The following is a 27,373-nucleotide window of genomic DNA, read 5'->3' on the forward strand; positions in this document are numbered from 1 at the left end:
GGAAGGAGTAAACATGAAATAAAACAGTAGCCACAGGAAGGAGAATACAAAGGTGTGTTACACGGGACAGATAAGCTACATGCCCCCCACCCCTTTAAGCAGAGGCTCTTTAAGGACAAGGTTAATAGTGTTCTCTATGTGATTGTCCCTCATCAGTCAGCTCTGCTTCATTAACCCGAGCTCAGCAGGACACCCTAACATCGAGATACACTGACAGACAACCCATCAGGTTTCACTCCTGGCGGCCCTATAAAAGGCAGCTAGTAGATGACCATGTCACTAACTCTGCACAGACTGAGAGCTGGGTCTAACCTTCTGCACTCTGGAGTATCAGTGGTCCTTTAGCCTGGATCTGTAATTTCTGCCAGAATTATTTGCTTCATCATTTGACTAAGAGAGAGGTGTGGGGATAGAAAAAGAAGGAAATAAAATATAACCATAGATCTGTTAGCAAAGCATAGAACAGCTGGAAGGGAAAGAGATTTGAGTATCAGTGGGGATAAGGCCAGACTCCTCTAAATCTGGGATTTGATCAAAAAAGTCTTAGTTGTGCAGGAAAGAGCTTCATCAATGACAAGTGGTAGCCTTTGGGCCAAAGCTCATTATCCTCCGAGTTTTGTACAAAAGAGAAGAGTTAAGACTGTGGACCGGGACCCATTTTCTTTCTGCCAATGCTGGCAAAGGAGCTCAGAGCATCTAACATAAGCTTCTTGGTAACAGGACTGACTGACTTTACTGGCTTTTCCTGACAGCTAGACTGTAACCAGAACTTTAACAGTTTAAAACTACTTTAGAAATCTGAAAAGATGTTTTCGTGATTACATTCTAATCAGCTAATGTAAGACTGGCTTTGGTTCCCAGACTAACCCCATAAAGACATTGATGATAGGTTACCTTGTTGGTGGTTTTAAAAATACAAGTGTGAGTAAGAAATTTGAAACCGGACTCTTCAAAAGCCTATACCTCATTGTCCCCCAACATCAGCTGGTGGATTTTACATACTCCTGCAGACACAATTAGAGAGTACATGCTTATATGTATAAATAAAATATGAATGATATGGGAGTTTCTGACAAATGATTTATTAATGAAATTTATTAACTCTAATATTTACTGCCAGAGAAACTTCTATATGTACAAATCAGCTTGAAGTTTCCAGCCCCGACCTTTGGTTACATGAATATGCCTTAAGTGCCACAGACAAACATTAATCCCAATTGCAAAGAAAAAACAAGTCTTGAGAAAAAAAAAATCCCCAAAGCTCTTGAACCTGGTTTCTTTATACCATATGAGGAAAATCCTTTTATTCTACATTTTCTTTCCTCTTGGTCAGCTTCTAAAATAGTCCTGGGGAAAGGACAAAAGAACCATTGCTTATAGGATCGATGTTTCAAAGAGAAACTGGAAATTAGTCTGTCTTCAATAGAAAATAGTTTTAGCCTAAGATATTGGCATTAAGTGACATAAGAAAAACTTGAACTTTCAAAATTCAAAATGTAGACAATGTAAACGTAACAAGGGTTGGGAGTGAGAAGCTCACAGGCAAATCTGTAGCAAACTCCAATTTCTGGGTTTTAACTTCTTCCAGGAGTGATGGTATCTGTTAACCACCAAATCAGTCTGGAAGAGAAAGACCTAAAAGCTGAGTGAAACCTTTCCTGGGTTTTACCAAGAAATCAGATTGGCAAAATAAAGGGAAAATAAAAGAATAAAGACAGAGGGGAAGAAAAATGGAAGAAACCATGTCTAAGCCCATGTCAATCAGGATGAACAAGTGACAACTGCATATATAGAAGACACTGCATCCTTGATTACAAATGTGGATTATATACACATTTAGATCACATTTAGATCATAGGTCACACCCCGCATTTCAAACAGGATGTCTCTCTAAGAGAAGTCCTATTCACTTGGTTCCTCAGGTGCCTGTCTTCTGTGCTGGCTGGTCAGTAGTCTCTGAACTTGACTCGACAGCATGGTATATGAATGGGTAAAGCTTGGTGTCTGGTCCAGGGGTGGAACAGTTTCTGCATTCTTCATTGTAGTATCTAAGCAATAACTTGTACACTTTTCCTAGAGAGTAAAAGACCAGAACAATTTGCATATAAAGTTATACAGATAACACACACTCACACATATATATATATGATAGAAAAACTTAAAAAAAACTTGTTATTTTAATTATTTTATTTTAAATAGTGTAGGTTCAGATTTGGCTTCTGAAATTACAATATGAATTTCTAACACCTAGAAGGCTTTCCTGACATAAACTTTAACATTTAAAAACCACTTTAAAGTAGCATAGGCTATGAGTACAGTAGGCTGTCCATGTCAACTGAATTCACATCAACCCCAGCTATACACTCAGCTCCCACAGGAGCAACACACTTGATGAGCACAGTACAGTCTCATAAATCCGACAGACTGAGGACTTAGGGACTGTCAGGTTTGAATTTATCTTCCTCTCATGAATGGTTTAAATATACACTCTGTATACCCTATTCCCCTTTAGATTTTTGTATCAATAAAAGTGAAAATAAACATTAATTCTAGCTTCCCACCCTCACTTTTTTTTGTTGTTGAGACAGGGCTATTATCCTGGGCTGGCCTAAAACTGATGATTCTCCAACTGGCTGGAATTATAGGCACATACCACCATGCCTGGGCAGAGGCCTCACTCTAAGAAAACAGACAGACACAAACCTCTGCAGAACCTGTTTAAGTGCGCTGTTGCTCTGCTTGCCCCAGATAAACCTTTCTTACTATGATCCATCCAGACTTAGCAAATGCTCCTCCTGGATGGTACACATCCATCTAGACACCTACTCACCAACACTCAGTTTCCTCTCAGTAAGGAAAGTGTGCATGCTGTAAATGTCTCTCATCAATTCTGAGTCCCCAAAGGTGAAATAAACCACATCGCGTTCGGCCGCAGCAGCTGCCAGCATCTGTATTAAGGCTGCAACAAAGAGAACAGACAGCTACATCACGGCACTTGCTGGCAGCACACTGGCAGCTCTTTCATCCAGCTACAGAGGCAGGGATGACACAGCCTTGTCCTAGGTCAAAGATTTACGAACCCAATGCATATGTTATTAGGCATGGTGAGTAGACAGTGACACAGACCCTTCAGTCTCTGATTCGTCAGGTATGGTTTGGAGAATAAATTCTACTGCAGCATTTTCACAGTTACTTCTCTGGACCAGAGAAATGAAGTTCACTGAAGCAGCAACCAAGGCATCAAAGTAGCATATATAATTACTTTTATTAATCTTGAATTATTTGTTTGCTCTATTTAATAATTTTGTCTCATTACATACTCGCTGGTCTTTTGGGAAGTTCTGCTGTTATCACTGACTTGACAGGCATTCCCTACATAAGCTGCTAAGCTCACCTGTGTCCCCCAACATTCACACATCCCTGTCCTGCCACAGGGAGCCAGTGTTACTAAAGATGCTGGATGAGTAACCCTGGAGTGTTAGGACAGAAAGACAACTGATCACTACTCACCTCCAATCAAAACTATAAATCTCCGAACCTGAAATATGTTTCTAGAAATTAAGTTTCTTTTCAATCCTTATCTCAACAGAAATATTTATTTTGAATATGAACCTGAACTTGGCAACAACTAATGCCCTTATACTAGGTATGTTCTACCTTGTAAAACAGAAGGTGGGAATGCAGTTAAAACATGACGAAGGATCTTTCTACAGTTAGGATCTTTAAGAGTACATAAGGATTTTACACATCTAAACAAATACCTGTAACATTACTGAAATAGGGCAGAAGCTACAACTGCAAGAGTTAATGGGTGCCACCTCTGGGAAGGTCTGTTCTGCAGTGTCTTCTCATAGATCCATTAAAGGCTAACAAAGACTGCAGTACTATAGAGTGGAGCCACTTGGCAGCACTCTTCCTGGGTGATCATAATGAAGATGTCAGCGGTATCCAATCGAGTGCCCCCACAGAGTTCCACTGCTACAGTCGTCTGAGGAGGCATAACCCAATCCCAGACTCATATACTTCAAGCATGTGAGTGTCCAAAAACACTTTCAGAAATACTCCAGACTCAAATAGGGTAACACACATAACTGCATCCGGTACTGAACTCTGCCCGTGGAGAAAAGGCTACATTTATTATCTATTTGGTCATCTGGCATAATAAGGATGCAGAGGAAAGAAGAGATAAACATAACCATATACCTGTATGAATTTAATAATTATAATGAAATATTTTTCTTAGGAAATACACACTGCTATATTTAAGAAAGAAGGAAACAGTGCATGCTAACTGATGCTTGCATGCATTGGTCCTGTAGCTAAATGAACTTGCTGCCAAGCCTGACATCTAAATTCAGCCCCCAGACCCACATGGTAGCAGCAAAACCTAGATTCCCACAAATTGTTCTCTGCCCTCCACATGTAGTCTACACACACACACACACACACACACACACACACACTTAAAATAAATGCATCTGCATAAAAATGCATACATATTCATATACAAAGGAATGTATACTATTTTTATATCCTTTTTTTTTTTTAAAATAAGGTCTTTGTAGGTTCAGGCTGGTCTTGAACTCACAATCCTGCCTTAGTAACTTACTTGAGTATACTACCATGCCTACTTATGATTATTTCTGACAATGCATGTGAGATTGTAAAATACCATCAAAGTCCTATCCTGTTGTTTAGACCATATTTACTGGCTATCTACAACCTTGGAGATACCATGACTAGGTCTCATTAATCTTAGAATGTTGAAAGGAACTAATTTCAAAGCAAAGGTAAGATTTAATTAAAATTGCTCAACCAACTTATGCATACATTAAAACTTCAGAACACAAGGCTTTGAAAGGTTCCTAATTAACCTTAAAGAGCATATAAAAATGGAAAATAATGAATTGCCATCTTCCAAATGAATTGTCCTTTACCAAAACGTATTATGCTTTACCTTTTAAAGCGAATGAAAAGTTGGCTTGAAATACTAGGAAAGGAACAGAAAGGAAAGGAATGGGGCTGTTGGTCGGTCTTTCTGTCCTGGCTGTCCCGCTGCACAGGCCTATGCTGGGTCAGGAAGACAGAGATGAGGGGTCCAAGCCAATCCCCACCCTCTACTAGCTCTATTTAGCCACTTGCTTTGTTCTTGGCCTCGTTTTTCTCAGCTACACAACAGATTTGCACCAGATGATCCCTAGAAACTTCCAGTTAGGATTCCATAATTACTGTCATCATTTTTCTGTCTGCATCAGGTGTTAAGATTGTAACTACACAAATGAAATTTTCAGGAAAATACATTAATCTTGACCTTAAATACATTACTGAGTCATTGACAAAGCATTTTAATTTTCTTTTTTTTTTCTTCTTCTGTGCATTGGTATTTTGTCTGTGTGAGGGTGTTGGATCCCCTGGAACTGGAGTTACAGACAGCAGTGAGCTGTCATGTGGGTGTTGGGAACTGAACCCAGGTCCTCGGGAAGAGCAGCTAATACTCCTGACAGCATCTCTCAAGTATTTTAAATGTCACTATCTATAGCACCTACTGTCTATGACATCTCCAAGGTCTTGGTAAAGCTATAGAATTAAGCCTCATGTTTTAAGTGAACTCTCTTGCATCAAAAGTTAGATGAGAATAAATTTAATGGGATATGTGGACAGATGCCAAGTCTGATATAAAAGCGTACAATTCTAGCTCAAGCATATATAGGTGCCAAACCAATCACTTAAATTAACCTGTAGGGAGCTTGGTTTTAATTTTCTTTTTGGCAACCATGTCACACCATGAGGAAAACACAAACAAATATGAATAACCTGAAAACGCAATTTTCTGTGTCCTGTTACAGAAAATGAATGAAGCAGACATGACAGGACTGAGTGTGGTGGCACTGTTGTTAATCCCAGCACTACGGAGGGAGAGCCAGATGTATCTCTGTAGGTTCAAGGCCAGCCTGGCCTGCACACTGAGTTCCTAGACATCTACTACTACATAGAGAGACCCTGTCTCACCAAAAGGGGGTGCCAGATAATGAAATCTCGTATCACAGTTGGTGTCTGAGGCCTTCCCCATGTAATATTAGTAGTATCTGCTAACACGGGGCTTGAACTCTAATAGGCTCGTTTAATTTTTACAGAACCAGAACAAGATAACTAGCATTACTGCCATTTCGAGAAGGGCTAAATAATTGTCCAAGGACAACGAGTTATTATTTGCGTTATCTGAGTGTATCCTGGCAATACGGCTCAAACAGGAGAGATGTGAAAGCACTGCCCTTGTCTTCCCAGTGAACTCAGACTTCTGAGTGCTCGCACACCCTTGGTTGCACTGACGGTCTCCAGCTCTGCTTGTAAACTCCAAAATACACACATGGTGTGTAGGCCAACTCTCTTAGTCTTGACTTGCCCTTCCCCTGACTACAGGCATCACTAACTCCACATGTACAGTCTGCTCATGTTTTATATAGATTTCTTCACTCTCCCTGCAATGTTGTATTACTTTCCTCACTACTGACAAAAGCAGCTCAGGGAAAAAAGGGTCTCTTTCGGCTCACACTGGAGAGTAGAGAGGGTAGGGAAGGTGTGGCAGCTAAAGCATGGTGCAGCTGGTCACCGTGGATCCTCAGGCAGGAAGCTGAGATGAGTGCTGGTGCTCAGTTGCTTTTTTAGTGCTCTAAGTAGCCATTGGACAGTACTGTCCATATTTAGGGTGAGTCATCCCATCTTAATTAACCTACATTGGAAATCCATCACAGACATGTCGAAAAGTTTGGTTTTATAGTAACCCTAAATCCCATCAAGATAACCATCAGAAATGCCAGCTTTCATATTTAGAGCCAGATCCAGTGCACATTAAAGGCTTGAGATGTTAGGCTGATTACCCACTCTCTATGCCTCAGTATGTCACCTATAAAAACAAAACATCTTCCTAAAAGTTGCTGTGTGATTATACAGCAAGTAACTAACTTGTTGCCAAGTCTGATGATCCACTAATGTACATCTCCTAGAACAAAGAACATAAGGATAACTAGCCTCTGGTGTTCTGGAGGAAGACAGGGTCACCTTAGTCAGTTCTGACCCTCACCTGCTGTGCTCCTTTGTGAGATATCTACAAATCTTGGCTTCCCAGTCTCACAGGAAGGTTACAAACAAAGAATAGTTATGCAAATAAGAATAGAAAATGTGGCGATTCTGACACTTGACTGATCTCTACCAACTTGGAGGCTATGAAACAAAGCATGCAACCATTTGTCAGATCCAGAAATACAGCAGCATCTTATAGGTACTGATGACAAACACTCCACATATCCTTGACTTTACACCATCATACAGAACACTAGAATACAAAAAGAACAGTGCAGAACTGTTCTGTGTGTTCTTACTCATGGGAAGCTAAGAAAAAAAGGGAAATGTGATCTATTCCTGCAGAGGAAGCAAAGTGTCAAGGTGATCTGGTATCTGAGATGATCTGTCTACTTTCAAAGATTCACCCTTTCCCAATGTTTACAACCATAATTTCCACAATGGCCCAGTGATTAAGAGCACCGACTGCTCTTCCAGAGGTCCTGAGTTCAAATCCCAGCAACCACATGGTGGCTCACAACCATCTGTAATGAGATCTGATACCCTCTTCTGGTGTGTCTGAAGACAGCTATAGTGTACTTATATAATCAATCAATCAATCAATCAATCAATCAATCAATCAATCTTAAAAAAGGGTTACCAGTTCAAGTCAACCACAGCATGGCAGAAAATGACTCATTGGTACTATCCCATTACCATTCTTGATTAATCATTTTTTCTGGTGTTAAGCATTTTTTTGAGACATGTTCTATGTATCCTAGGTTTGCTGATTCATGCATCATATGTGTCAGAGTACTGGGACCAAAGGCTGATATGTCCCTTCATACGTGACTTGTGTTTATCCATCTTGATTTAAAAATAGCAAAGAAATTAGTAAATACATTATCTAGGTTTGATTTAATGGACATAAGGATGGCCAAATGGAAAAATAAATGTATAATAATGTTCTGAATTTCACCAATCTTTCACTTTATATGTCAAGGGACCCAAAGGAAATCTCAGTTAGTGAAAGATATACCTAATGTTTATTGGGTATGTTCATTTGGTCTCATGGATGGAATGGTATCCAAGTTGGTCTAATTAGGAGTATTTCTATGGGATTTTTAAAAATCCCATGGAATCCTTTTAACCTTGCACCACTCAGTTGCAAAGCTTGTTAAGCCTGTAACCATGTAATTCTGGTTCCTGCCATACAGGTACAATGATGAAAACAAGAGGATGTGGCTGTCACACTGAGTACCCACAGGGGGAATCAATATGCATGTTTCAGAGATGGAGAAGCTGGTCCAGGATCTAATCATTTATAAGGTCAATTCCATGAGGCCTTCCTTAGACACATTAATTAATAGCTCCTTCTAGGTGAAAAGAAAGGCCCACACTCAAATGGGAAGACTCTTCCTTCATTTCTGGTGGAAGGGATAACCTGTATTAGACTTTTCTTCTTCAGCCAGCTACTCGTGTACACACCAGTCCCCACAGAGAACCTCACATATGTGTGTGCAGGACATGGGAGGTATGGGAGGAGCTCGTCAGGCACACCCATGGTTAGAAAAGAATGTGCAATGTCTCAGCGTAGTCAGTAGCTGCACGGAGATGCTGGTACACATCTCATCTGTGACTCCCTTACTAGGCAAGGCTCTGGGACAGAAAAGACATGAAGCAGACTATGGCACCAAGACACTTGCTAGTATACTAAGCTAGCAATGGCATAATCTCTCATAAGCAAGTCCATACCTTATGGAGACAGTGAAAAATAAACAAGGAAGGAAGTGTACGGAGACACTGACAAGAAACCTGAAACAGGATTTTCATGAAGGAAGCAGAAAAAAACAAAAACAAAAACAAAACAAGGACGAGTGTTTCATTGAAAGAATCTGTTGGGCATGGAGTAAATTCTATACCCTTCAGAGACACCTATTCAAGTGCCAATATACCTGCAATAATTAAGTCATACAAAGAAACTAAAATAAACTCTTAAAGCAGACAAAATATCTTTATTCTTTGATTTCTGTAATGGTTTAATGTATAATATTTTATTTCATAAATGCATCTTTTTTGTATCAAAGTACAAGCAGTGGTATGGAACTTACCTAATATGCAAAAGGCCTTGGGCTTGACCCTTAGCACAGCCAGAAAACAACCCTAAACAAACTCATGGTATAGGAAACCAATGCTTCAGTGACCAGTAATCTACTGCCTAGTCAACCAAGCGCACGGGGGGAGTCAGAGTAACTGCCAAGTCTAAATCTTGGAAGCAGAGAAAATGAGTCACACAGGGAAACTTGACAACAGCGCCCTGATGGAGTCTAAGCCACGAGGAAAAGGAGACAAATGGGCACACTCGTAAAGGGTTCCCGCTGTCCAGCACACACGGCCACGGTCTATGGCAGACCAGGCTTTTGGATTGATGACATGAATCTAGTCATTTGTTTTACTTAAAAGAAAAACAGAAAAAAAAAAAAAAAAAAGAAAGAAAGTATCTGTCATAAGATCAATAGTTCCAGAGTGAAAAACAGGTTTCCTCAAACAAATTCAAGACAATAAAGAATTTCATAAAATAAGTTTCACAAATTCCTTTTTTGGTAGACTTTCAAACTTCAAAAAAAATGTATCAGGCAGTTTTTATTTTGAACCTGAATGAAATACAGTAGTCTTTAAAATGGGGACAAGAAAGGTTATTTTAAAGACGCTACAAAAACGTAAAAAACGTGGACACATAAAAATGAACTCAATATGGCATTTAACCAAAAGGCTAAAATGAAAAAAAGCCAAAACTGAACAAAAGTGCCTGTAACACAAGCTACTGAACACTTAATATTTTTTAATGTACAGGAATTATTACTGATCAGAGAAAGAACAACTATCTCAAGAACATACAGGAAGGAGACATAAAAAACCAATTCACAAAAACAAACAAAACTGTGTAATAATATTTCACCTTCCCAAGGCTCATACTACAGACCTTCAGGAGACAATCTACATCAGGATGAAATATAAAGTACTCATATAGCCTAAGAAGGTATTATATGCAACTGAAAGCAAATAGGCAGATGAACCAACTGTACCAAGTAGAGAATCTCTGAACTGTGATATATATGTACACAGAACAGAATAATATGTAGCTATTAAAATAATTGGTAATAAATCTATTTTTTTAGTGTTGAGAACTATTGGAGTGAAGGTTTTAAAAAGGGGCTATGGGATGGAATTATGGTGTGAATGCATTCATGTCAAATGACTACACAGAATTTTTTCACAAAGATATTCAATGTTACCATCAAATTTAGGTGATGTTTACTTTACATACTTGAAGGTACTGTTCTGGGTTCAGAAGAGTGAGTATGTCACTTTTATGAAAATAACAAGCTTTCATTATGGGGATGATGCCACAATGACAGACTCGCTTGTTTTATTCCTAATACGCTGGCTTTCATCTATGCCTGGTGGCTGTCAAGGACAGTTACTTGCCTTTGTGTGCTGGGGCTGCTCTTCCTGTCCCCAGGCACCTCCCGGGCTCTTAGCACTGTGTTCCTGGAGGGAGCACTGAGTCAGGACTGCTTTAGTCTTAGTTTGTTGCACTAATGAGATGATTCAGATAACCCCAACTGCCATGATTAGTTTTTTGGCAACTTGACACAAGCTAGAGTCAAGAGAAAAGGGAACCCCTTCTTTGAGAAAATGCTTCCACCAAATGGGGTCCTGGGCAAGTCTGTGGGGCATTAAAAAAAAAAAAAAAAAAAAAAGGAGATTGGTGTGGGAGGGCCCAGCTCATGGTGGGCAGCACCAGTCCTGGACACCTGGAAGTTGTAAGAAATCAGGCTGAGCGAACTATGGGAAAACAAGCCAGTGAGCAGCAGTCTTCCATGGCCTCTGCATCAGTTCCTGCCTCCAGGTTCCCAATGAGGTCCACATCCCGACTTCCTTCAAGAATGGATTGTGATGTGGAAGTATAAGGAGAGGTGCTCTAACACTACTGAGAGAGGTTAGTGATCTGACACTATTGAGAGAGGTTTGTAGATTGTCCTGAAGCTGTTTGTATTTTAATTGTTAATTCCACTTCTCCAAGAAGGGCTGCCCAGTCAGCCTACTCAAGAGGTGACTTCATCTGAACCTTCCCATTTTAATTAGTAAAATAAAGGAAAGCCAGTGACTGGGCGGGGTGAGGGAAGTAGAGAGGGCTGAGGAGGTCAGAGGGTGAAGGTCGTGGCAGCATGGAGTTTCCCAATAACCAGCTAGACCCAGGTGATATTAATTGGCATTAAATAGCTATGAGCCTTAAGGATTTTACAGGTCTAAGATCTCATATAGAAGGGCAGTTTGTATCTTTGTCTATTTGATGTAATCTTGTTGTGTAGAGGGTTTGTGGATTGAGAGTTAAACATATAAACCTGTACAGAAAGCTATCGGGCTGTAGAGTTGTATTTATGTGGGATTTTGGGGTAGAGAAACACCCCGGGACGAAGGCAGAGAACAGGTGGTAGAAAACCGCCAGGGAAGGGAGTTTCGAGGACAAGTTGGGCTCCAGAGGTGCTTGGTGCTCCATATCAGGGTCGGGCCTGAGGAGTGAGACCTCAGGGCTCGTAAAGAGAAAAGTATTTATTATATTTTTTAATATTTACTGCAACAGAGGTTGGTGATCTGACTATTGAGAGAGGTTAGTGATTTGACACTATTAGGAGAGGCTGGTGATCTGACACTATTGAGAGAGGCTGTCGCAGCTATCTCCCAGTTGTCTTTCAGGCTTTATCAGAAGTGTATTGTGTTTTCTCAAAGTATGAAACTTAAGAATTCTATGAGTTAGTCTGGTGAATTTTCAAACTTGAAGGGGTCAGCAGGCAAAATGCAGTTGGCTTGGGGCCCCTCTGAGCCTTGTGGCTATAGTCTGGAGTAATGGCAGTCAAGTTAAGGACTATCCCCTAATGTGTACTCACTCCTGGAAGTTAAGAGCCAGAACTGTCTGTGGTACCTCTAGTTTCTGTCAGACTGGTTGGGATGCAATAAAGCAGTGGGTATTGTAATGCCTCCTGGTCTGTGCCATCCGTGCAGCTCCCCCAGGCCATTCTCCCACGGCACTGTATTTATCACAGCACTAGAGAGTGTGTGCTGCATTTGCCTAGGCCTTTCTTTCTTATACTGGGCTGTGGCTGTCAAGAGCGGAACCACATCTTATTTACCTCAGATTCTCAGAGCCCACAGCACAGCAGATGGCCCATCTGTTTAGTGAGTGAATGAATGAGCTCGGTGAATAGCAAAGCCCATAAACAACTCTCCCATGAGCAAAGTACTTTGGTTTGAAACATCTGAGTTGGTTTTACAATTTTCCTTCCCACTGACCTTTGTACATTGGGCAGATCGAATCCCTTAAACCAAAATAAATACTGTAGGATCTGGTTAATCAAAGAGATAAGCAACCTCTGCATGGAAATAGTAACTGAATAAGAATTCCTCCAAACACAGCCATAAAAAAAAGTGTCAAATGTTTTTACACCCTTGGATTTTTAGTCTTTTATGACACAACATTAGAAACTGGGCTGACTAACTTCTCTCTCCAACCCTCTCACTCCCAGTCAGCAAGCTACTACCTTTCCCTACAGTGACCGACTTACCTTTTAATCTAGCATCACCCCCAAAGGCACCACAGCCCCAGTTTCCTGTGGCCACTGCAGACAGATTCTCAGAAGGAACTCCAGGACGAAGGAATCCACAGTAAGCCTGTAGGAGACATAGCACAGCACAGTGAGCAGACTCGAACAGCACCCACTGGCTGATGGCGAGCAGAAGCCACTGTCAAGTGTTGTTCTCATTCTCATTTTTCTTTTCTTTTATTCAAAATAAAAGGGAAAAAGAGAATAGAAGTAAGAGGTGGGAATGAGTAAGGAGCGAAAACTTCAAGCTCTGTTTGGCTGTAACTGCTCTGATATTGGGCACGTCGGATCCCTCAAACCAAGACAACTCTTAGTTTCTCTAGCAGTTGAAATGAACAGAAATAAGGCAACTAAACAGACTTCAGGACCTGTGACAAAGGGTAGGAACTAAAGCTATCAACAAAGCACCAGCGCCTACCTGCCTCTAGACTTCTGACCAGTGTCTCCTACTTTCATGTAGTCAGACTGACTCCAGTGCTGTACTATGCTTGAAGCATCAGATCCCTCCCCCCACCACCTTCCTACACTCAGTTAAATGAGACCCCGGGTAGACCAGGAACTATAGATTTAAAAGGTATTTTTATATTCTGTAACAAAATCTTAGTGTAGACTGTCACTGAACTCTGTGCCCCACCCCCACCTACTTCTTCTCTGTCTGGCTCTTGAGTACAGAGAACAAAATCGCCTTTAAGACCTCTCTCAGTCCTAGTCTCCAATTTCATAGCCCTGTTCTAAGCTAGCATATTTAAGAATTTGCTAGCAACCCCAGACAAGTACCACATATCCTAAGGATGTTGACTAACTAGTAACTAAATGAAAAGCTCATTTGACACAGAGCGCCCTAGTTTAAAAGGTCTGAAAGTTTCTGATTTTCATTCCTTTGCTATCAGCCAAGTCAGTCTTCTTGCCTTTTAAGGCTTAAAAAAAAACCTATATCTATCCATCCATCCATCCATCCATCCATCCATCCATCCATCCATCCATCCATCCATCCATCCATCCATCCATCTATCTATCTTATGTATGTGAATACAATGTCACTCCCTTCAGACACACCAGAAGAGGGCATCAGATCTCATCACAGATGGTTGTGAGCCACTATGTGGTTGCTGTGAATTGAACTCAGAACCTCTGGAAGAGCAGTCAGTGCTCTTACCCACTTAGCCATCTCTCCAGCCCCTTTTAAGGGTTCTTAACTTTGTGAAACTATCAGACAAGTTAAAGAGGTTCAATGTAACAGCAAAGTAAATCTCTTCTAGGTTGTCTCAGGTATCGAACAAAGACAAAAATATACTAAACCAAACTAAAAGGACGATCTGTGGCAAATATTCCTACAGAAAAAGCAAGTACAAAGAAAGATGTGTCAGCAAAGCCCCACATGCAGAACTATATAGTAAGTTGTTCTCTGAATTCTCCATGAAGGTATAAAAATACAGTTTGTACACTGTCTGGGTGAATTAAGAAGGCTATTTCTACTCCCTCCTAGACTACAAATCCTGATAGATATTAGTTATAATCTGTTGCTAAACCATTATTTAATACCAGGGTGCAGAACTTTTAGAAGTACTCACAAATTACCTGCATAATCAGATGCACTGAGGTTCTGAAAATCCCTTTCTGGTCAACAATAAGAGAGATCTCTATTTGTTTTTTGGCAGGTTCTTAAAAGATGAAGACTCTGACATGCATTATATGAATATGAAGAATAACCCTCTGAATAAATTTAACTCTGAAACTGTCTCCTGTCCCATTTTCCTAACATGCGACACAAAAAGGGGTTCTCAGCCTCCCACACTTATGTTTATGCCTTATATTATCAGAATGGCTTCAGTCTCCTCCCCTCTATTGTAATCATCCTGGCAGGAGGATGATCTGGAGACAGACTATGATGATTCACATATGCTTGGCCCAGGGAGTGGCACTATTAGAAGGTGTGGCCTTGTTGGAGGAAGTGTGTTACTCTGTGGGTGGGCTTGGAGACACTACTCCTAGCTAGCTGCCTGAGGATGCTCAGTATGTTCCTGGCTTCCTTTGGATGAAGATGGAGAACTCTCAGTTTCTCCTGCACCATGTCTGCCTGGATGCTACCATGTTTTTACCTTGATGACACTGGACTGAACCTCTGAACCTGTAAGCCAGCCCCAATTAAATGTTGTCCTTTATAAAACTTGCATTGGCCCTGGTGTCTGTTCACAGCAATAAAACCCAAACTAAGACACAGACAGTTGTGTTTTTCCTTTTGGTCATTAGAATATTGAAACAACAGAACCCAGAAGACTTACAAATTTTCCTGGCATCTCATGTTTATAGAAGGAAAGGGCTGAAGCCCTGCTGCTCCTAATGGAGGAACTTGGCTTCCAGAAGGAAAAGCAATTCACACAATTCTAACAATTCACTGGACTACTCTAAAGGACAGATAAGCCAAGTCAATAATAGGTCAATGATGGGTTGGACCAGGTCTGTTTACTTGTACCCCAGTGCCCTCTATTTAAAGCTAAATCTCATGTCAGGACCCTATTTGGTCCTCTTCCCAATGTGGCCATACTGAACACATCTCCCCCACAAAACAAAACTTACTCAAACCCATTTTTACTTTGCTCAGTAAATACAACAAACTCAAAATGGATACTCAACTCGAATGGAAAACACAGAAGGATGTCGTTTGTAGGTGATACCATCCTACAAGATCTTGAAGGTCTTTAGTTAAGCAGAGTTCTTAGACTCTAGGAAAGCACACAACTTCGAAATCAAGCTAAATTTGTCTTGAAGGAGCCTGCGTACATGAGCCCTTATGTAAGAAACTGAAACCCAACAGTTCACTTGTTCTACCCTGTGGATTTTAGGGACCCAAGTCAGGCCATTGAGATTGGTGGTGTCTTTACCTTATGAGCAATCTCAATAGTCTGATTTCTGGTATTTTTAAATGAACATAAAATGAAAGAAGATAGTTGTTCAGTTTTCTTACTTGTAAAATTAAAAAAAAAAAATGAACCAGACATGTTTTTCTGGTTCTATGTGTTGAGAAAGTTAAAGGAAAACCTCTTTAAAATGATACATTTGAACTAATACTCCAGAAAAAAATGTGTCACATACCCTAAGATTATAAACAATCAGATATTAAACTTCTGAAAAATACCAGTAGAAAGTACTGATTGGTTTTGCTATTAAGCTTTGATTTAATAATAACCCTACTCCAAATCTGGATCCAAACAAAACTCAATAAAATAGCAAACAGCTACAATCAACTTGGTTCAGCTTCTATCCCAGATGGCTCCAGGAAATATATTCATAGTGTAACCTCACCTAACCAAGTCTAAGAAGACAAATATGACATTTCACCAGCATCTCATTCTTCCTTTGCAGAGATACCTGCCACTTTTACAAGCTGAAATCACAAATCTTTCCAACACCAGTGTCTAAACTGTCACCTAGCTGATTTGCCCCAGAATTAGAAACGGCTTCCCAGCACCCATTTGATCAGGTGAGACTGATTCCTGCTTTTACAGAACAGCTCTACTTTGGGTCCTGATGCAGGTCTAACAGGATAGGTGGAACCTATGTAGTGTGACCTCTTCCAGAGGATTTCTATTTCAGTTGTCCTCTCCTCACCAATGCCTAATGGCAAACAGGATGCCGAAGCTAAGGTGCACACCATGTATGGTCTTAGGTTTTATTGTTTCAATTAGAAAACTATGACTCTCCCACCTACCTTGGATATAGTATGTAAAAAAATTATGCACATTATCACTAGGATCTAAGATGTCTTATAAAACATACTGAAACATAATACATTATTTCCTCCAACTTGTACTTCCCTTCTATGTGACTCTTGATGCTTGTTCTAAAATTTATAAATCTGTTTAATATGTTAAGTGTAAATAAGGAAAGAATTTAACTGAGGAAGCCCAAAGTAATCTGATTTTTTTTTTTTTTAAAGTGGGTGTGCCTATGTGTGTAGGCCTGAGGTACCACTAGGTATTTTTTGACACATGGTGTCTCATTGACCATAGAGCTTGTTTTTTTCAGCTTGAATGGCTACCCAGTAAGCCCCAGGGACTCATTTGTCTCTGCCTCCCTATTATTAGGGTTATAGGCAAGTGTCAGCTTTTATAGAGTTTTATGTAGGTACTGGGAATGTAAACTCAGGCCTCATGTTTGTTAGCACTTTGCCTACACAGTCGTCTCTGTAGTCCCTGTATCAGTTCTTTCTTTTTTTCCTTTTCTCTTTCTTTTTTTAAACTTTAATTGGCCCTGCATTAGATTTTAAGATTAAGATGCTGGCTTGGTGAAGTGACTTAGTGCATCAAGGGGCTTGTTACATAGAAAGAGCTCAATTCCTGGGATCTGTATGGTGTCTACGACCTCAGCCAACGCACTGTGCCACACACGTCCCACCACATGTAACACAAACAAACACAAACAAATGTAAATTTTTAAAAATTAAGATGTAAAAATGACATTTAATAAAATCATTTGCTGCTTTTTTCTTTTTCAGCAAGAGTTACAAAAACAATTCTTCTCTGAAAGAGTACATTTTGTGAATATAGCAGTGAGTGAGAGACATGCATCTAACTCAGGTATTGTAGCACAAGGCTGTTATCCCAGCACTCAGAAGGCAAAGGCAGAAGAATTTCCAGGCTAGCCTGAGCCATATAAAACCCTGTCTTAAAAAAGAAAGAAAAAGAAAACAGAAACATGCGTTTATCAATTGGCTTTCCATGTGACAGGCTCTGAGCCAGGCGCTCTCTCAATATCAGTTTACAAAAGGATCAGCTGCATTAAATCTGCAGGGTTTGGTTTTGTTTTGTTTTTGTTTGGTCTCAAAGGAATTTGATAAATATGTTGGAAGGCAACTTTGAATTTCTCTTAAAAATAAATGAGACATAAAGGAACATTGGGAAAACTAAATAAGGACAGTCCACAAGTTCAGACCTGGTGACTACTTTTTGTGTGGAAAAATCTACATTTAAAAAAAATGTGATCTGAAGACTTGAGGTCTAGGCTGGTGATGAGAGCCTGCCCAGGCCAGGCTAAGGCCTGAATTCTCCCTAGCACCAAGAGACAAAGAAGGAAAAAGGTGCATGGGAGAGGGGAGGAAAGAAGTCAGCAGAACAGAGAAAAGACAAAAAAGCAAGCAGAAATCAGGAGAATCTGGTTTAAGCCCTTGGGCACTGTTCAGCTTTGGGCAGTGTGAGTCACCCAGTGTTTACTATTTCGTCTACCTCTAGCTAGAGAAAGGTACAGACAGTGTCTCTTGTCTTTTGGAGTGGTTTGGATTAAAGCAGGCCACACAGGATGGAAGCAGGATGTCCAGAAGAATGGAAGGCCACTGGGAGTTCAAGGACAACCTGTGTCCATAGCAACAGATGCCAGGAGAAGAAAGCAACCTCTGACACTACATTTCAAGTGCTAAGTGGATTGCCTAGTATAGTAGAAGTGACCATTTTGTTACCTTCCCCATTGTTAGGTACAGTAATCAAAAAACAATCATACTTGCAGTTGAGTAAAAAGAATCCTTCACATTAACATAAATATTGGTAGGTGGGAAACAAATACAAAACCCTGTCACTGTTCTCAACAGACAGTGTAGCTGTGTCATCTGTTGTCTTCTATGCTTGGGCACTGGACTTACTAAACTTTATTTAGTATTTAAAAGTATCTAGAAAGTAGTTATTGGTGATGTTCTGGGATGATGCACTTAAATAATTTCTAAAATACCTAATTAATGCTAATCATTGACCAAGTCATCTGAAACTCCTCCTGAGATACTTCCATAAGACAGGCAGTGTACCAGCCAAACTGACCTGAATGAAATAAAATTCCCCCACCTGCTAGGCTATTTCAAGACTCATTCTTTGTACATAAAGTCAGTAAGTACTTTATATTCTGTAGCAGTGGTTCTTACCCTGTGGGCTGTGACCCTTTGTGGGTCATGTGACCCTTTCACAGGGATGGCAGATCAGATATTAACATTACAATTCATAGCAGTAGCAAGATTATAGTTATAAAGTAGCAACAAAATAATTTTATAGTTGGAGGCCACCAAAACATGAACTGAAGGGTCAGAACTTTAGTAAGGTTGAGAACCACTGTTTTATAGATAAATGTTTTCAGTGTTGGAAATATGTATTCCCAACCTATTCATCTATATATAGTACTATACACACATATATACATATATGTGTATACATATACATATATACATATACACATATATACATATACATATATATTCTATATATGAAACATTCCTCATGTCTCTGGGACAATAAACTAAAAGTTAGTGATACAAATCAATTAACCATAAGGAATTTTAAGACTTGTTTATGCTCAAGGATTGCATTAAAATATCATAATTATTGATTTATTTCTTTAAAAATGGCATTTATTCCATCCCTGCCACTGTGTGTATGTGTGTATTTGTGTGTGTGTCTGTCTGTCTTGTACACGTAGAAGGTAGAAGACAATTTCAAAGAGGTTTTCTCTTTCCACCATGTAGGGTCTAGGTCCTGAAGATCGAATTTAGGAGATCAGGGTTAGCGGTAAGTGCTTTTATTCACTGAGCCATTTTACTGGCCCCAATACTTCCTTTAAAAGTGAATGTTCTGGTCCCCTGCAGGAAAGTATATATGAGAAGATAAGCTTCAGCCATAAAAATGAAACACTTTCAACTTATGTTAATATGCTATGCAACCAACTAAGCACATTTTATTTTACCTTTTTTCATATATTTTTTTCAAAACAGCTGCTTAAACAAATACCTTTTAGTTTCAAAAACCATGTAACAAGGGTCCATAGACATGCTTATGTAAGGAATACCTGATGAGAATTTGAAGATCAACCTGTCTTGACACATTCTATCCTAAAACATCTTGAACTCAAAGGCAATTGCTTCAGGTTGAAATTTGTAACAATGAAAACATTATATTTATCTGTTTTTGTTGTTGCTGCTGTTGTTTGTTTCAAGTGCAGGGGATGTAACCCAGGGCCTCACACATGCTAAGTAAGCACCCTACCATCCAACTGCATCACCAACCAGAGCATTTAAAATGTTCGCAGCCACTTATAAAATAAAAACCTCTGGACCAGCCAGACCATAATGCACAGAGTGAGTAGTGTAGAGCTGCGAACACACACAAGAAAAGTCTTTCTGGATAGTTGTGAGAGGAACTGCTTTAAAGAATTCTCAAAAACAACATCTATTATACGGTCTACCTTTGGTGACAGCATTCTACTGAAACACTTTAAGAGATTCAGTTGAGAACACTAAATATTCAAATAACCTAATAAATTATATATTAGAAAACAAGTTTATCAATGAATTAGCTGCTTAAATGGTCTAGGAAATAAAAATATCATGTTTAAAAACCTACTAAACTCTAAGGGCTGGAAAAACCTTTTGTGATTTGCTTTTCTACCCGGGCTGCAGTCACTGTCAGAGGTTTCTTTGCAGATACCTGCAGCTACAACCAGGCACAACCACAAGGCTTGTTACCTTAATAAGTAATATTCTAGTCAAATCATACTGGCAGGAGTTAAACGATGGTTCGCAGAGCCGAGAGAGTAATTTGGAAAACCAAAGAACATCTTTGCTGCTTTGTTGAGGTTCCAAATCTACAGAATAGAATCAACTCTCAATTTCACAAGGGAATATATTATAGCTCATAGTAGTGAGGATTTGGACAGACCAGAGGTACAGGTCACTTTTGAGATTGCAAAAGAAAGAATATGATTAGGCAGAACTATGCATCGTAGACACATCATATCGTATCATAAATATGTCAGATTATAAGTCAGTAAATAACATGCTTTCTTTTCAATATTGAAACATAATTTTTGGGGTCTTTTAAGTTTTCTTTTTATCCTGGTATCAGAACACCATATAGAGAAAATGCCATGTCATGTGACAGATCTACCCCCACCCCTCATTCCTTTCTATATAGTTTTATAATGATAATGTTCCAAAGCCACTAAAATACCCAATGAGATAAGTGCATGGGCAGGTTTGACATCAAGCAATATTCTCTCTGGCCAGTAATCAAACAATTACAAAATGGAAAGTACATCTTGTACAAGCCGACAGAACCATTAAGTCAGGGAGCTCTGGGCAAACGTACTGACACTGTAAGAATTACCAGAAAGCATTAATTTCAGCATTAATAAAATGGCAGTGAATACATGGCAGCTGCCGGATGAACTCAGAAACAAGGTTACTGGCCTTGTTAAGCTCACGTCTCACTTTCTCAGGCACAAACTGATCGAGGTAGCGTCGGAAGTGAAGTGCATCAATGGCGACAATCTCCGTGCAGCGACGCTGCCACTCGTCCCTGTGATGGGACAGAAAGGGAACAAAGATATGGAACATGTAGAAGCCTTTAGGTAAGACCCTGGCAGGAGTTATGCTGTCTGCATTTTGGCAGCATTAAAATATCAAAAACAAAGAAATCATAACCACAGGGCCCAGAAAAGCAGGTGGACAGGAAAGCATTATAGTCTTAGATCAGAGGTGTGTGTACTGCAGACTGCTGAGGGGTAAGATGAAAACCGAGAGACAGCATGAGACAGTATATTGTAGACAAGTACATCATTTACAACGAGCCTCAGAGGCTAAAGGATTTTGGAGTAATCAAAAGGAATCTTGGTCTTTGTTTTCCTCTGAATACCACAGACATGGTATTTACTCTGTCTTTTTCAGAGATCTGTTCTAAATCACTGGCATATAACATTACCTAATACTGCACAGAATATAATCATGAGAATCAAGTATTACAAAGTAATATATAACGTTCAGTCTATGCTTCTACTTACTGTGCTACTATCAGCTACACACTGTATCTTTAAAATGATCCAGACACAAAAGCAGACAAGATGTGATGTCTACAGAAATATGAAGGACTATATGAGCTAATGAGTTTGGAAATCCGTACATTTCCAAATAGATCACCCATTCATTAATCAGCTTGTATGCATTGGTAGCCAAGAAAGATTTGATACTGAAGATTAAAAACAAAACAAACAAACACCAACTCTCTCTGCCAGTCTGGGTGATTATGGGATAAGGATCCACAGAGATAACTGTTTGATTACAAGCACTCGTGTCAGAGCCAGCTTCAGTTACCAACCCGACACACCTGGCAAGAGTGGCCTTCCTCACTGGGTTTCCTGGTGAGCAATGTCATCGGTGGGGAGGTGGTCCTGAGCTGAATAAGGACGGTAGGTGAGCATGCCAGTAAGCAGGACTGCTGTGGTCTTTTAGTTACCTTAGCTCTTGCCTCAAGTTCTGGCCTTAACTTCCTATGATGATGGGCCAAGAACTGTAAAACAAATAAATCCTTCCTTCCCCAAGTTTGTCTGTCATGTTTCTTTTCTTTTTTTTTTTTTTTGGTTTTTTTTTTTTTTTTCTTTTATCACACCAACAGAGACCAACAAGAACAACATATTTTATAAAATAAAAAAAATCATAGCTTGGACTTGACCTCACAAATAGTCAGACTATAATACAGACAGAACTGACTCCTTTAGCCAGAATGCCTTTTTCATTACAAAGTGAAGCACAGAGTAATTTCTCTTCCCACCTGGCAAAGTAGGTTTTTTAAAGTATCATTTAGTGAATAAGCAAGGATGCTACCATAGAAGTCTATTTCCAGAAGGAGGGGACAGACAGAAGCGGCAATATTCTCACAGGCTTTGAACTTGGCCACATACTATCCCCCCATGTAGCTGATAACACAGTAAGTTAAGCATAGCTAAATAAGCTGGTCAAAGGCTCTAAACTCTAATTTAAACTCAGTCTAAGTTTGGACTTGTAAGTTAACCTCCATAGCTCAGAGGTAAGAGCTGCACTACAATGTCCTGATGGCTTTTGCCTCAAACTTTGGATTTTTATTCTTCTCTTTGACATGTGAAACATGACAATACTGTTTTGACTTCCAAAAATCTGGGATACTGACTTTAAAAATAATTTAAATGGAGTCACCACATAATGGAGACAACGACCCCACTAGATATCTTATGCCACCAAGTAAAACCTCCAGTGCTAGGAAAAACAGATTAGAGCTTGTGGAGTTATTGGCCAAAAGTGTCCCACAGATTCCTCCCGAACACCTTAGGCTATTGCTAAGGCTACAGATTACTCTCCACAACCTGAAGAGCCTGTTGCTGAAGACAGCATTTACTTACATCATCGAGCATGGAGAAACAGGGCTGGTGCCCAGCTAGAAGCTTCACCCTTACTATTCTGCTAAGGGAACACAGTAATAAAATAACTCCTAATGACACATTACTATACCCATAGATCGGTGCATTGTTCAACCTTATTCAGAGAAGCCTCCTCTTTCAGTGGTTGGTAATTAACATAGAAACCCCCAACTAGACAATGTGCAGTAAGTAAGAAACATTGTAACATTCAGTCCCAAATTGGATGCCATCATGAAATCCCTCTCAAGTCTGATGGATCTACATGGAAGAAAAGCTGGAAAAATTCTAAAAACCACAGGAATTTCCTGTTCCAAGGAAACAGTTTTTCTAGATAAAACGAACTCAAAGAGACTGTGACAACATGCATAAGACATATACAAGGTTAAGCCAAACAAAATCCCAGCAGTGAGAAGGGGAGGCAGACACAAAGTTCCAGCCTTAATCAAGAAGCTCTTTGCTGCTGATGTCTGCCGGGAACGGGTAAATCTGTTTTCTCAATGGAGTGTTACCAGGTGTGTCAGCCACTCTTCAAGACAAGCTCTAGGCCCTATGCTCAGTAATAGCTGACAAGTAAAAAATGGACTTCATGGTTTTGTTCTTGGTTTTGTGGGCTTTTTGTTGTGTGGGAGTACTGAACTTGAAATTGGGTGGGTTGGGAGGTGGAGGATCTAAGATTTGGTGAAAGGAAAAGAATATGATCAAAATATAGTATATGAAAATAGAATTTTAAATAGAAAACAAAACAATAAATTTCGGAAAGGGGCAGAGTGCAGGAGAAAGCACATGCTCCTTTAGTTTCGGCCACACTAACATCAGAAACACTCACTTTTCACTCCCATCTTCATGGCTCCGGGCCCAACGATAAGTTTCAGCATAGCCCGTGTATTCACTGTACTGTTCAGTACCTGAAACAAAACGTCTATTAACACCACTGACTTCAGACTCAAAGCATTCTACCTAAGGTGATCAACAAGGTGAGAGTACTATTCTCTTGCTTTCTTTCCCCAACCCTCCCAAGACAGGTTCTCTCTACATAGTCCTAGCTGTCCTGTAACTCACTACATAGACCAGGTGGAGACTCATTCTTATGACTTCTACCCAGCACTGTACCTGAAGAATACAGTAGGATCCCTGCTGCCATAATGCAAAAAAAGAAATAAAAGACAAAAAGAATGGGAAGAGATAAGCAGGGTTGGGAAAGTAGCTCCATGGAATAGTATGAACAGAATGCTGGGCTTAACTCCAACAGAAAATATCATAAAAATAAAATAAAATGTAAAACTGTCTTGTAGATGTCATCATTGTTTATACAGCAAATCCCAAAGAGTTGCTAAGAGTGGGGTGAGGATAAGAAAAACTCATAAATAAGAGTTAAGTCAAAGATGTCTCTGTATATTAACAGCAGACAGTGAGAAAACAAAATACCAAACATCTATTAACACAGCAACAAAAATATCAATCACCTAAGCAAATTGAGCAACAGATGTAGAAGACTAAGAGAGACAAATAAATAGAGAAATAGAGCATTCCAGAAAGCTCCATATTATTACAAGGTTAATTCTTGATCTCTATATTCATCTCAATACCAACAACAATCCCAGTTCCAAACAGTACCTCTTAACCCGTGTTCCTGACCCAGAGTACTGCTGTACTACCCAGACTGACTTAAACTCATGAGGTCAAGTGATCCTTACACATCAGCCTCTTAAGTATCTAGGGATACAGGTACAGCAACATATGTTTTAAAAATAGTAATTAAACTGGGTGTGATTGTGCCATGACTTCATGGCCAGCCAAGAAAAAAGGAGAGTAACAAAATAAAACAAAACCCGGAGTGCTGAACTTAGTTCAATAGTTACTGGATCTCAGCCAAAAAAATAAAAAGATGTGGGAAAGACCTATGAAACAAATGGAAGCCACAGAACAATTAACTAGAATAAGAAAAGACAGGTCCCTCTCAAATATTGTTGGAACAAAACAATGATTCATATAAAAATGCAGACCGCAACAGCTACATCATGAATAAACATTTGGGACAGAGGATAGACATAAACATAAAACTGGAAGATGAGGACATTCCTGCTCTCAGCACTTGGAAAGTGAAGGCTTGGACATCAGGAGTTCAAACTGGAGTATAAGAGACAATCTCAAAAAAAAAAACTTAAAACAAAAACAAACCTATATAGGAGAACAGCTTCATTGTATGTATTTAGCCAAAGATTTCTTGAACTAGATAGAAAAAAAGCAGTGACTGTAAGACTTATAAATGATATAAAAACTAAACAGGATCACAATTCAAGTTACTGTCAATAAAACACTTTTAGGGAAAGCAGGCATAGAGGAAAGACATTTACATGACAGGTATCTGACAAGGACTTATTCCAGAATACTAAAGAAGTCTCAAACATTGGTAATAAAAACAAGTGGTTCTGAAGAAAGTAGAGTGTAGAAATAGAGCCCTTTCCAGTAGGTGGAAAGCCCCAGGTTTAGACCCCAGAGAAGAAAAATAAACACGAAATAAGTAAAACCACAACTCAATTTACAAAACTAATCAGAAATCATGAACTTATACCTATTATGAAAAGTATACAGTTGGCTAACATCTTCTGAAATAATGCTTAACATTAACAATCACATTAAAACCACAGTGAAAGGGTGTTGAATTTTGTCAAATGCTGAGAAAGCATTTGACAAATGTGTATTTTGGTTTTTTTTTTTTTGAGTTTTATATGGTGGATTATGAATTTCCATATATTGACCCATCCCTGCATCCCTGGGGTGAACCACACTTGATCATAATGAATGAGCATTTTGATGTGTTCTTGGATTTGGTTTGCAAGAATTTTATTGAATATTTTTGCATTGATATTCATAAGGCAAATTGATCTGAAGTTTTCTTTCTCTGCTGAGTCTTTGTGTGGTTTAGGTATGTATAAGTGTAATTTTGGCCTCATAAAACGAATTGGGTAGTCTTTCCTTTGTTTCTATTTTGTGGAATAGTTTGAAGAGTACTGGTATTAGGTCTTCCTTGAAGGTCTGATAGAATCCTGTACTACACCCATCTGGTCCTGTTTGTTGTTTGTTTTTGTTGTTGTTGTTCTTGGTTTTTTTGGGGGGTTGGAGACTTTTAATGACTGCTTTTATTTCTTTAGGGGTTATGAGACTATTTTGATGGCTTATCTGATCCTAATTTAACTTTGGTACCTGGTATATCTGTCTAGAAAATTGTACATTTTATCCAGATTTTCCAGTTTTGTTGAGTATAGGCTTTTGTAGTAGGACCTGATGATTTTTGAAATTTCCTCAGTTTCTGCTGTGATGTCTCCCTTTCCATTTCTAATTTTGTTAATCTGGATACTATCTTTGTGCCCTCTCTGGTTAGTCTGGCTAAGGGTTTATCTAGTTGATTTTCTCAAAGAACCAGCTCCTGGTTTTGTTGATTTGACTTTGGTTTTTTTGTTTCTACTTGGTTAATTTCAGCCTGAGTTTGATTATTTCCTGCTGTCTACCCCTCTTGGGTTTATTTGCTTCTTTTTGTTATAGAGCTTTCAGGTGTGTAGTCAAGCTGCTAGTGTATGCTCTCTCCAGTTTCTTTTTGGAGGCACTCAGAGCTATGAGTTTACCTTTTAGCACTGCCTTCATTGTGTCCCATAAGCTTGGTTATGTTCTAAAAATGAACCCACACTTATGGTCACTTGATCTTTGATAAAGGCGCTAAAACCATCTAGTGGGAAAAGGGCATCATTTTCAACAAGTGCTGCTGGTTCAACTGGAGGTCAGTCTGTACAAGAATGCAAATCAATCCGTTCTTATAGCCTTCTACAAAGTCCAAGTGAATCAAGGACCTCCACAAAAAACCAGATACATTCAAACTACTACAAGAGAAAGTAGAAAAGAGCCTCGAACTCATGGGCATAGGGGAAAATTACCTGAACAGAACACCAATGGCTTATGTTCTAAGATCAAGATTGACAAATGGGACCTTATAAAATTGCAAAGCTTCTGTAAGGCAAATGACACTGTCATTAGGACAAAATGGAAACCAACAGAATGAGAAAAGATCTTTGCCAATCCTACATTGATAAAGGGCTAGTATCCAATATATACAAAGAACTCAAGAAGTTAGACTCCAGAGAATCAAATAATAACCCCATTAAAAATGGGGTACAGAGCTAAACAAAGAATTCTCAACTGAGGAATATCAAATGCTTGCAAAGCACCTAAAAGAAATGTTCAACATCCTTATTCATTAGGGAAATGCAAATCTAAACAACCCTGGGATTCCACCTCACATCAGTCAGAATGGCTAAGATCAAAAACTCAGGTGACAGCAGATGCTGGTGAGGATATGGAGAAAGAGAAACACTCCTCCATTGTTGGTAGGATTGCAAGCTGGTACAACCACTCTGGAAATCAGTCTGGCAGTTCCTCAGAAAATTGGACATAGTACT

General features: G+C 39.4%; 1 protein-coding gene across 3 annotated transcripts in view; it reads right to left on the reverse strand.

The window, feature by feature from the left end:
* Positions 1–1,077: 1,077 nt before the first annotated feature.
* PARG (poly(ADP-ribose) glycohydrolase) overlaps positions 1,078–27,373 on the reverse strand; it is a 98,816-nt gene continuing 72,520 nt past the window's right edge. For all 3 annotated transcript variants that reach the window (XM_080926856.1, XM_080926855.1, XM_080926857.1), the window contains exons 14-18: positions 23,749–23,827; positions 20,944–21,052; positions 12,687–12,792; positions 2,831–2,959; positions 1,078–2,073 (exon numbers count right to left, since the gene is read on the reverse strand). In XM_080926856.1, coding sequence (XP_080782982.1) covers positions 1,919–2,073; positions 2,831–2,959; positions 12,687–12,792; positions 20,944–21,052; positions 23,749–23,827 — 578 coding nt within the window. In that variant the 3' untranslated portion in view covers positions 1,078–1,918. The remainder of the gene's footprint in view (positions 2,074–2,830; positions 2,960–12,686; positions 12,793–20,943; positions 21,053–23,748; positions 23,828–27,373) is intronic.

The sequence above is a fragment of the Micromys minutus genome (genome assembly GCF_963924665.1).
Source record: "Micromys minutus genome assembly, chromosome: 12".
In the NCBI taxonomy this organism is placed as follows: Eukaryota; Metazoa; Chordata; class Mammalia; order Rodentia; family Muridae; genus Micromys; species Micromys minutus.